This window comes from Trichomonas vaginalis (genome assembly GCF_026262505.1).
Source record: "Trichomonas vaginalis G3 chromosome Unknown ctg_85, whole genome shotgun sequence".
In the NCBI taxonomy this organism is placed as follows: Eukaryota; Parabasalia; order Trichomonadida; family Trichomonadidae; genus Trichomonas; species Trichomonas vaginalis.
In genome coordinates, this window is record NW_026529172.1 from 1 (window position 1) to 11,708 (window position 11,708).

The 11,708-nt window shown below is 35.5% G+C and overlaps 4 protein-coding genes and 6 pseudogenes across 10 annotated transcripts, besides 2 other annotated features; 6 read left to right on the plus strand and 4 right to left on the minus strand.

Annotated features, from left to right (window-relative positions):
* Positions 1–42: 42 nt before the first annotated feature.
* Positions 43–8,136: a mobile genetic element.
* On the plus strand, positions 2,305–3,331 carry TVAGG3_1069070 (annotated as a pseudogene). Its single transcript has one exon. A coding segment is annotated over exon 1 (1,027 nt).
* TVAGG3_1069080 lies at positions 3,471–4,324 on the minus strand (annotated as a pseudogene). Its single transcript has one exon. A coding segment is annotated over exon 1 (854 nt).
* Positions 4,349–4,609, minus strand: TVAGG3_1069090 (uncharacterized protein; the record flags this gene model as incomplete). Its single annotated transcript, XM_051256306.1, has 1 exon — positions 4,349–4,609. The coding sequence occupies one exon, from the start codon at positions 4,607–4,609 to the stop codon at positions 4,349–4,351; it is 261 nt and encodes an 86-aa protein (XP_051076473.1).
* TVAGG3_1069100 lies at positions 5,108–5,658 on the plus strand (annotated as a pseudogene). Its single transcript has one exon. A coding segment is annotated over exon 1 (551 nt).
* Positions 5,897–6,485, plus strand: TVAGG3_1069110 (annotated as a pseudogene). The gene has a single exon. A coding segment is annotated over exon 1 (589 nt).
* TVAGG3_1069120 (kinase C, putative-related family) lies at positions 6,936–7,169 on the plus strand (the record flags this gene model as incomplete). The annotated part of the gene is made up of 1 exon (XM_051256307.1): positions 6,936–7,169. The coding sequence occupies one exon, from the start codon at positions 6,936–6,938 to the stop codon at positions 7,167–7,169; it is 234 nt and encodes a 77-aa protein (XP_051076474.1).
* Positions 7,218–7,460, plus strand: TVAGG3_1069130 (uncharacterized protein; the record flags this gene model as incomplete). The annotated part of the gene is made up of 1 exon (XM_051256308.1): positions 7,218–7,460. The coding sequence occupies one exon, from the start codon at positions 7,218–7,220 to the stop codon at positions 7,458–7,460; it is 243 nt and encodes an 80-aa protein (XP_051076475.1).
* Positions 7,613–7,939, plus strand: TVAGG3_1069140 (uncharacterized protein; the record flags this gene model as incomplete). The annotated part of the gene is made up of 1 exon (XM_051256309.1): positions 7,613–7,939. One exon carries the CDS (start codon positions 7,613–7,615, stop codon positions 7,937–7,939), a length of 327 nt encoding a protein of 108 aa, XP_051076476.1.
* Positions 8,137–8,485: 349 nt separating the features above from the next.
* On the minus strand, positions 8,486–8,787 carry TVAGG3_1069160 (annotated as a pseudogene). The gene has a single exon. A coding segment is annotated over exon 1 (302 nt).
* Positions 8,486–11,621: a mobile genetic element.
* Positions 8,924–10,056, minus strand: TVAGG3_1069170 (annotated as a pseudogene). Its single transcript has one exon. A coding segment is annotated over exon 1 (1,133 nt).
* Positions 11,622–11,708: the final 87 nt, after the last annotated feature.

The following is an 11,708-nucleotide window of genomic DNA, read 5'->3' on the forward strand; positions in this document are numbered from 1 at the left end:
TAGTAGTTATATGGAAATACTTCTTTGCGTACGCTGTTTGTAGTTAAACATAGCAGGAGAAATAGTTAAGCCTTTTTTACTAACACTGTAAGGAGTCTTTATAATAATTGCCCTTCCTTTATATAAGCCAGTATTTTGCACTTGTTGCCGTGACTTTAATTGATGGGGAGTTACCTTTCACTTGCTGTCATGGTGTTTAAAGATGAAGTTAGTATCATAACTGAGGTTATGGAAATATTATGTATAACTTTGATTCAGGGAAGTCGTCCAAAAATTCTGTTGCACAGTTTCTTGACACCCAAATGGCTTTTCACTCACTGAAACCAATCTTCCTGTCTAACAGTATGTTAAAAGCTTTATGAAACTGCGTCTGTGCTTGCCGTCAGCAGAACGAACGGGCGGGCAAGCCACGCACGCATGTAGTTTGACACTAGGTCCGCGCGAACTGTGCTCGGCGAGAAATGAACTTGGCACTCTATTTTATTATTCTCTTTGACTCGGCTTTCTTCTATTCAGTTGGTACAAATACTTTGGAGCCATATGTCAAATCTTCTAAATGGGTGCAAGGGTTCTTTGTTTATATAAGTCGGTCGTATATCTGAAAAGTTCTCCAATTAAGAAATAGGCGGTTTTCGAAATAATTTGGCACTTCTCCACAATGTGTTTTCATAAATTCCATAGTACGGTGTGTTCTATCATAAGCGAACTACATATTTATCTTCTCTCTTTGTATCAGAATCTTGCATGTTTCTCAATGTATCCATCACACGCTTTAGAATTTCTATATAGGTTGCGTCGAATGAAATGATGGTCTGCATGGTAGATCTTTCGTTGGAGCATTTGGTAGTGGTCTTCAACAAAGAAGTACGTCAAGTAGTTCTAAACTCTCTCCCTCCCCCGAGAGAGATTTAGAAGCTATTGACTTTACTTCGTTGTTTGGAAGACCACCAAAAACCCAAAAATACATGCTAAACTGAAAGATTTACCAATGACAACATATTTCATTCGCCAACTATTATAGAAATTCTCAAAGCTTGTGGCGGTGGACATGAACATTTGAGACCAACAAGATGAAGATTTAGTAAAAGAGAGAAGATAAATATGTAGTTCGTTATGATAGAACAACACCACTATGGGATGTTATGAAAACATTGTGGGAGTGCAAATATTTCGAACCTATTTCTTATGGAGAACTTTTCACATATACGACTGACTTATATAAACAGAAACCTTGCACCATTTAAAGATTTGACATATGCTCCAAAGTATTGTGTACAACTGAAGAAGAAAGCCGAGTCAAAAGAAGTAAATAAAAATAAGTGCAAGTTCATTCCTGAGCACGTTTTCTTTGCTGACTTTGAGTGTAGCACAGACGGCTTTCATAAAGCTTTTAACATCTGTTATGACAGTGAAGATGGTTCAGTGAGTGAAAGCATTTGGGGTCAGAACTGTGCAACAGAATTTTTGGAACGACTTCCTGACAAGAGTTTAATATATTTCCATAACCTCAGTTATGATATAAACTTCATCTTAAGACACATGACAGAAGTGAAAGGAACTCCCATCATTAAAGGTTCACGAACAATGCAAATAACTGGCTTATATAAAGGAAGGGCAATTATTATAAAAGACTCTTACAGTGTTATAAATAAGAAGCTTAAACTATTTCCTGCTATGTTTAACTTACAAACAGGACCGAAAGAAGTATTTCCATACAACTACTACAGCAGTGTTTTGTTAGCAAATGACAACAGAACTGGTGTCATTTCTGAAGCATGTAAGTTTATCCAGGATGCAGATACGTTCATGAAGAACATAGATTCCATCAAAGGTTGCAGAATAGATGAAAACCATTTCGACTTAGAAAAGTATAGTACATTTTATTGCAAACAAGATGTAAGAATTTTAAGAGAAGGTTTTGTTAAGTTCCGCAATGACATATTGAAAGAGTTTGATTTAAACGTATATGACTACGTTAGTATTTGTTCTATTGCTAACAAATTATTTGAGAACAGAGTGTACTTCCCGAATGGAAATCTTTATGACCTCTCAAATAAACCAAGAGAATTTATTTCACGCTGTATTCAAGGTGGAAGATGTATGTTGTCAGATAACATTAAACAAAAGAGCGAAAAGAAACTCATTGCTGATTTCGACGCTGTTTCATTATATCCATCAGCTATAGCAAGACTTTATACTTTAGAAGGTATTCCAAAGGTTATGAAGAAAGAAATGTTAAGCACAGAGTATCTCATGAGACATTTATTCGATGACGACCAAAAGGAACCCATTGGTGAAAAGTTTATGTCTGGTTTCTTTGTTCTCATTAAGATAACAGAGATTGGAATACATAGACACTTTCCTTTAATAGTTTGTGACCCTGAACTAAATCCAGAACTTAACGTTCCCAGAAGTTCAAACACTTGCTGTTTAATGTATGTTGACCATATAACATTACAAGACCTCATAAAATATCAAGGTGTCAAATGTGAAGTGTTGCAAGGATACTATTACGATGGAAACAGAGATATTAGAATAAGAGATGAAGTAAAGAAGTTGTTTGAGTTAAGGTTAAAGTATAAGAAAGAAGGAAATCCTTTGCAAGAAAATATAAAGCTCATTCTGAACAGTATTTATGGTAAAACTATTCTATCTCCTATTGAGTCAAAAATAACCATAGTAAATGACAAAGATGCTATAAGATATGCCATCAGAAACTACAACCATATAGTGAAGTTCGAAGGTTTGGATGGTTCAGATAAAACTATTTTCAAGCTAACGAAAAGCATTTGCAGACACTTTAACTTCTGTCCACTTGGTGTTAACATTCTGTCTATGTCGAAGAGAATAATGTGTGAAGTATTCTGTACTGCAGAAGATATGGGACTTCAAATATTTTACCAGGACTGTGATAGCATGCATATTTTCAATGAAGACATACCAAAGCTTGCAGCAGAGTTTAAGAAGAGATACGGTAGAGAACTTTAGGAAAAACCTTGGTCATTTCATTCTGACTTCGCAGAAATAACACCTGGAAAACAAAGTTTAGCATACAAGTCAATATTTTGTGGAAAGAAGACTTACATAGACTTACTCACGAATGATTTAAATGAAGTTGCATTTCACTGCAGAATGAAAGGCGTGAAGCAAGATGTTATTGCTTTAACCGCTAATGAAATGTTTCCTGAAGCTATACAATGCTATTACAATGAAGAGAAAGAACATTCACATACCTGTTGGAACATATGACAAAGACTCTGAGTTCAGTTTAATGAAACTTTACAAAGCACTTTATGACGGTCAAGAGATTGGATTTGACTTATGTAAGTCTGTCAACCTTGCTTTGAGAGAAGTTTAACTTCTCAATAACGACTAAAACAAGCTTTATTCGTAAGTTGAAGTTCTGAGGTCATTTATTTTTGTCAGCAATGAGGTCATTCGTGATAAAAATAAGCTCATGTGGTCATTTACAATACTGCGATGGTAGAGTTTAAGAGTTGTGCTTCAATGTAGAGACAGTCCTTATGGTCTGGAGGTAAGAACACTGGGCAGTTATGGTCATGAGTGGAGAACATGTCTATCCAAAACTCACGATTGAAGCCAGTTAATTTATAGTATTTAGGGTTAGGAAGTGGTGAAGTTCTTGTATGACCAATGAACTCATTTTCAACTCCCTTACTTAAGTTTGAATATAATATAGCTTGCTTTCTATCCCAAATGCCAGGTGTTACAATCTTTGAAAATTCATTTTTCCTCGGAAGCATTGCATCATAATTGAAAACATTCTTGAAATCATCACTTGGTTCAGAGATTTGAAATCTTATACGTAATGGATTTTCTTTCTCTTTAGCTACTTCATTGAATGGTGAGAATACAACAAACTGACAGTCATGAGTTCCATCTTCATTTTCATTAAATTCATAATGAAAGTCTATAAGTTGTGGCTGACTACCTTCTTCTTTCAGTTGTGCAAGAAACTCACGTAAAGGCTGTAAAGTTTGTACTTCAATGTTAAACTTTTTCTCGAACATTCATTAAATGAAATCATACATTGCAACAATGTTGTATCGTCTTTAAAGTATTTGTATATGTGAATGTTTTGGGCGCTTAAAGACTGTTCGTCATTTTCTATCTCGACTTGAAGTATAAAGTCAACCTTTCTGAAAGCACGTGTTATATACATAGATGTTATGCCAATGTACTTCTCTTCATTTATGTTCACAATCCAGTCTGTTGGAAACTTAAACGTTACTCTGTTCCCCTTTATTTTGACGTCAGGGTTTTCACTACTGAACGCAACAGATAAAGGTATTTGTCTATACATTTAATTCGGATAAAAATAAACCATTTACTCTTTCTTTGCTTCAGCTTCTTTAGCTTTTGCTTCAGCTTCTTCTCTAGCTTTCTTCGCCAGCAAACGTGGGTTCTTTTGTCTTCCAGCAGCTAATGCAGCAAGTTGTTTTTCACTAAGTTTTCTCTTTGGTCTCTCTGGCTTTTGTTCTTGTTTTTGTTCCTTCAGTTCGGATAAAATTTGCTCACGAATTTCTTTCTTCAATGCTTCAACATCTATGACCCCTTGGGTCTTGTCCGTAGGGCTTGTCTGAGTCATTTGACTGCAGATAAAAAACAAAATTAAAACTTTAACCGATGTAAAATGAGCTTGTCAAAATCAGAGCGAGAGTCTATTATATTAAATGACGCAAGAGGAATACAACATCCTTTCTATTACGTAAGTCAGAGTAAAGATGGTAAAATATACGTAAGAAAAAGAAAGGTTCCATTAGCGAATGCAGAAAGCGACAACATTAAGGTGCATGGCAAGGGTGAAGCCCATGTTAAGCCTCTCTATTCAAACTGAAAAGTCAATAGAACCAGAAGAAAAGAAGCCAGATGTACTTTCAATAACGAACCAAGAGCTTATTGCAAAGTTCGTGAATTTCATTGAAAAACAAACCGAGTCAAAGAACCCTGACCCGCCAGTGAAAGAAGTTGAGACAAAAGAGAATGTACAGTTCATTGAAAATGTCAAGAAACAACTTCCACCACGAATGCCAAGAAGAAGAGTGAGAATAATGAAGTAAATAGATATTTTTATCGAAGTAAATACATGCAGAACGAACAGTTAAACGAATTTACTCCAGCAGAGCATATTCATCAGATTCGCTCATATTTCGATATCATAGACAATGCAGTTCAAATTGGTGACACTAATAGAAAATATTCTGACGCAAAGATTCCATCACAACCTGGAACTGCTAAAGATAACACATGGGTAACATTCAATCTCTCACCTCCTGGTGAAAATATGTTGGACCTTTACAATACATTCATTACGTATAAAATGGAAGGTCAATTTATTGTAGATAAAGAAATTGGTTCAGGTTCCAATAAAACAAACCCACCAGGATTTTGGATTGGTTTCGATGACGCTTTCTATGCAGTTGCTGGATATCAAATCCTTGCAAATGGTCGTATCGTATATTCTCAAGACAACGCAAGAGAAGAAGCATATATAACTTCAAACTCACAAACTACCGAACAAATAAAGAAAGTAGATGTTTTCTCAAAGACTCGACATGAAGATGTATGGAGTCATTCGGGAACATGCAGAACAGGACAAATTGTTAGTGGTCCAATTACAGCAGGAAAATCATTTGATTTTAAGCTTCGTTTAAGAATTCCTGTTAGAAGATTCCTTCCATTAGAAGCTATTCGATTTATTCCAGCTTTTGCAGGAAACATTCAGCTTAAAGTAAAGTTCAGTAGCGACGCCTTACAATGCACATCTATATCTGTAAATGATATCATTGCTTTCAATCCAACTCTTAAAGTTGCATTTGCTTCAGATTCAAATCCACCGACAAATAAATTTGTTCCATGGAATGAACCATTCACTATGATAACGAAGGCAGTAGAAGCTAGTGGAACAGTTACTATTACAACTGTAACCCAGCAACTATTTCGAACAAAGATGGATTTTAATGAATGTTTCATTCATCCAAAGTCATTCTCTTTAGACCCTAACATTTATACAGAACTTGTAGAACATTATACAAACGAGGCTTTATGTTTTCCTGTTAAAGTTATGGATTGGATTCCTATGGACGGTTCATTCTCAAAGAATACAGATAGTTCAAGTGCAACATTTACAGCAGCTTATACGCCTATTAATGTTAAAAGTATTTGGGCACTATTTAGAAAGAAAGACAACTATTATGTTAATTTTGAGAACCCTAAGTTTAAATATCTTCAGCTTTCCATGGGAGCTTATGGAAATATGCCTGCAGAACCTGAAAAATCATATGGACCTGTATTTTATGAAATGGTTGCGAACGCTTGCAATACAAACAATGATATGATAGGATTTAATGAAGATGTTATGAGGTCATTGGTGGATGATGGTAGTGTGGAACATAAATGGGATAGCTATGACAACACACATTTCTTATGTGGTTTTCCAACAGAAGTGGACTTTTGCTTCCAGCAAGGTCAAACATCTACTGCTCCAATAACATACAAATTGTCTGTTAAAGGACCTATTGAACTAGCAACTGAAAACGTACCAAAGCCACTTATTGGATTTATGAGGGATTGTTGCTTTGCCATTCAGGTGCGTGCTAATGGCATCCCATAATAAGATTAGATGACTATAACTTAGCTACGGACGACAGTGAGGAATAAAGGATGAACGTTTATTTTTAAAGCTTATAAATGAGTTCTTCATCAAGCTCTCGTGAACCTTCACCATCTATGAAACAAACTTTACCAAACGATTATGGAGCACCTATTGAATATTTCTTACGAGCTGCACAATGGCAAAGAGCAGTCTCACCAAGGTTAGGTGTTCCACCAGCTCCTGTCAAAAATAGCATTTGGTCAAGTCCTTATATAAATATGGTCTCCCACTAGGTTTGCTAGCTACAGCAGGAGCAGTAATGATGTTGAAAAGAAATAAAGCAAATGTTGTAAATAATACTGAAGTAGCTGAAGTTAAACAAACTCCGACACCATCGCCAAAACCAACGCCTTCACAAACAACACCTTCAATGACTCCTGAACCTATGGAATTACAAACTCCTGTTCAAAAGTCAACTCCAAAACCGACTCCAACATTTAAACCAGAACCTACACCACAAATAAATCGTAAAACTCCTGCGTTTCCTTACTGAAAAAATAACGTTATTTTTATTTAATATTAAAATTTTTATTTGATTGAAATGACGACTAAAGTCACTGAAGCAATGAAACAAAAGTTTTTGGTAGAATACATTAAATCAGGAATTATTCCAGAAGGTTTTTACATTCATACTATGAAGGATGGTAGAGTTCAGTTTAGAAAGATAAAGCAACCATTAGATAAAGAAGGAATTTTGAGAAAGATTAAACTTCATGAGGACAACATTGCTGAACTTAAGAAGAAGTTAGAAGAGTTGGAGAAAGCAGACGACAGAGAGTTATAAAGCAATGAATTCAACAGGGTGAAAAAACAGGTGAAAAAAGAGGTGAGATCTCACCACTTCACCTAAATTTATTTTTGTGCTATGTTTTCATACGTGTGAGGGTGGTGATATCATTAATTTTTAAGTTTATTTTTTATTTTATTTTTATATAAATGACGAAAACTATTGAGATAACAAACTACAACGGTCATGAGTTCAAGAATTTGTTCTTCGTTCCTCGTGAAAATACATTCTATCAGATACGAGGGAGAAAGGGTAAAGTTAGTTTGAGCGTTTATGAAGGAATGAAGAATGGAAAGTTTATACAAGCATATGATACAAACGGTAAGCGTGTTTCATTAGCTTTGTCAAAACTTACTAACATTTATTTTGACAGTGACTTTGACTCTGACGATTGGAGCGACAGCAGCGATACTGAAGAATATGAACTATTGTGTGAAGCACAGCAATGGGAAGAGTTGCAATACTTTTGTAAGTGAGAACGTTTATTTTTTACAGTAGTGAGGTGAAGTGGTTGGCGGCTTTATAAATATTTAAGGTTAAGTTGGTGTTTGTGTTTGTGTTGTAAAATATACGTTACCGGTTTTGTAAAGTGTCAAATTCACAAGTAATGCGTACGGAGGAACGCAGTGCCACAGTACACGACTTATGTATACTAACTAAGGTTTTGCTTGTGAAGGCGTTGGTTTTGGCGAAGGTGTTGGAGTTTGTTTAACTTCAGCTACTTCAGTATTATTTACAACATTTGCTTTATTTCTTTTCAACATCATTACTGCTCCTGCTGTAACTAGCAAACCTAGTGGGAGACCATATTTTATATAAGGACTTGACCAAATGCTATTTTTGACAGGAGCTGGTGGAACACCTAACCTTGGTGAGACTGCTCTTTGCCATTGTGCAGCTCGTAAGAAATATTCAATAGGTGCTCCATAATCGTTTGGTAAAGTTTGTTTCATAGATGGTGAAGGTTCACGAGAGCTTGATGAAGAACTCATTTATAAGCTTTAAAAATAAACGTTCATCCTTTATTCCTCACTGTCGTCCGTAGCTAAGTTATAGTCATCTAATCTTATTATGGGATTCCATTAGCACGCACCTGAATGGCAAAGCAACAATCCCTCATAAATCCAATAAGTGGCTTTGGTACGTTTTCAGTTGCTAGTTCAATAGGTCCTTTAACAGACAATTTGTATGTTATTGGAGCAGTAGATGTTTGACCTTGCTGGAAGCAAAAGTCCACTTCAGTTGGAAAACCACATAAGAAATGTGTGTTGTCATAGCTATCCCATTTATGTTCCACACTACCATCATCCACCAATGACCTCATAACATCTTCATTAAATCCTATCATATCATTGTTTGTATTGCAGCGTTCGCAACCATTTCATAAAATACAGGTCCATATGATTTTTCAGGTTCTGCAGGCATATTTCCATAAGCTCCCATGGAAAGCTGAAGATATTAAACTTAGGGTTCTCAAAATTAACATAATAGTTGTCTTTCTTTCTAAATAGTGCCCAAATACTTTTAACATTAATAGGCGTATAAGCTGCTGTAAATGTTGCACTTGAACTATCTGTATCTTTGAGAATGAACCGTCCATAGGAATCCAATCCATAACTTTAACAGGAAAACATAAAGCCTCGTTTGTATAATGTTCTACAAGTTCTGTATAAATGTTAGGGTCTAAAGAGAATGACTTTGGATGAATGAAACATTCATTAAAATCCATCTTTGTTCGAAATAGTTGCTGGGTTACAGTTGTAATAGTAACTGTTCCACTAGCTTCTACTGCCTTCGTTATCATAGTGAATGGTTCATTCCATGGAACAAATTTATTTGTCGGTGGATTTGAATCTGAAGCAAATGCAACTTTAAGAGTTGGATTGAAAGCAATGATATCATTTACAGATATAGATGTGCATTGTAATGCGTCGCTACTGAACTTTACTTTAAGCTGAATGTTTACCAGCAAATGCAGGAATAAATCTTATAGCTTCTAATGGTAAAAACTTTCTAACAGGAATTCTTAAACGAAGCTTAAAATCAAATGATTTTCCTGCTGTAATTGGCCACTAACAATTTGTCCTGTTCTGCATGTTCCCGAATGACTCCATACATCTTCATGTCGAGTCTTTGAGAAAACATCTACTTTCTTTATTTGTTCGGTAGTTTGTGAGTTTGAAGTTATATATGCTTCTTCTCTTGCGTTGTCTTGAGAATATACGATACGACCATTTGCAAGGATTTGATATCCAGCAACTGCATAGAAAGCGTCATCGAAACCAATCCAAAATCCTGGTGGGTTTGTTTTATTGGAACCTGAACCAATTTCTTTATCTACAATAAATTGACCTTCCATTTTATACGTAATGAATGTATTGTAAAGGTCCAACATATTTTCACCAGGAGGTGAGAGATTGAATGTTACCCATGTGTTATCTTTAGCAGTTCCAGGTTGTGATGGAATCTTTGCGTCAGAATATTTTCTATTAGTGTCACCAATTTGAACTGCATTGTCTATGATATCGAAATATGAGCGAATCTGATGAATATGCTCTGCTGGAGTAAATTCGTTTAACTGTTCGTTCTGCATGTTTTACTTCGGATAAAAATATCTATTTACTTCATTATTCTCACTCTTCTTCTTGGCATTCGTGGTGGAAGTTGTTTCTTGACATTTTCAATGAACTGTACATTCTCTTTTGTCTCAACTTCTTTCACTGGTGGGTCAGGGTTCTTTGACTCGGTTTGTTTTTCAATGAAATTCACGAACTTTGCAATAAGCTCTTGGTTCGTTATTGAAAGAACATCTGGCTTCTTTTCTTCTGTTCTATTGACTTTTCAGTTTGAATAGAAGGTTTTATTACTTCGTGGACTTCACCCTTGCCAGACACCTTAATGTTGTCGCTCTCTGCATTCGCTAATGGAACCTTTCTTTTTCTTACGTATATTTTACCATCTTTACTCTGACTTACGTAATAGAAAGGATGTTGTATTCCTCTTGCGTCATTTAATATAATAGACTCTCGCTCTGATTTTGACAAGCTCATTTTACATCGGTTAAAGTTTTAATTTTGTTTTTTATCTGCAGTCAAATGACTCAGACAAGCCCTACGGACAAGACCCAAGGGGTCATAGATGTTGAAGCATTGAAGAAAGAAATTCGTGAGCAAATTTTATCCGAACTGAAGGAACAAAAACAAGAACAAAAGCCAGAGAGACCAAAGAGAAACTTAGTGAAAAACAACTTGCTGCATTAGCTGCTGAGAACAAAAGAACCCACGTTTGCTCTGGCGAAGAAAGCTAGAGAAGAAGCTGAAGCAAAAGCTAAAGAAGCTGAAGTGAAGAAAGAGTAAATGGTTTATTTTTATCGAATTAAATGTATAGACAAATACCTTTATCTGTTGCGTTCAGTAGTGAAAACCCTGACGTCAAAATAAAGGGGAACAGAGTAACGTTTAAGTTTCCAACAGACTGGATTGTGAACATAAATGAAGAGAAGTACATTGGCATAACATCTATGTATATAACACGTGCTTTCAGAAAGTTGACTTTATACTTCAAGTCGAGATAGAAAATGACGAACAGTCTTTAAGCGCCCAAAACATTCACATATACAAATACTTTAAAGACGATACAACATTGTTGCAATGTATGATTTCATTTAATGAGATGTTCGAGAAAAAGTTCAACATTGAAGTACAAACTTTACAGCCTTTACGTGAGTTTCTTGCACAACTGAAAGAAGAAGGTAGTCAGCCACAACTTATAGACTTTCATTATGAATTTAATGAAAATGAAGATGGAACTCATGACTGTCATTTTGTATTCTCACCATTCAATGAAGTAGCTAAAGAGAAAGAAAATCCATTACGTATAAGATTTCAAATCTCTGAACCCAATGAAGACTTCAAGAATGTTTTCAATTATGATGCAATGCTTCCGAGGAAAAATGAATTTTCAAAGATTGTAACACCTGGCATTTGGGATAGAAAGCAAGCTATATTATATTCAAACTTAAGTAAGGGAGTTGAAAATGAGTTCATTGGTCATACAAGAACTTCACCACTTCCTAACCCTAAATACTATAAATTAACTGGCTTCAATCGTGAGTTTTGGATAGACATGTTCTCCACTCATGACCATAACTGCCCAGTGAAAAAATACTGCGACTGGTAGAGTTTAAGAGCTTGTGCTCAATGTAGAGACAGTCCTTATGCGTTCCTGATTGTAAAATCACTGGCA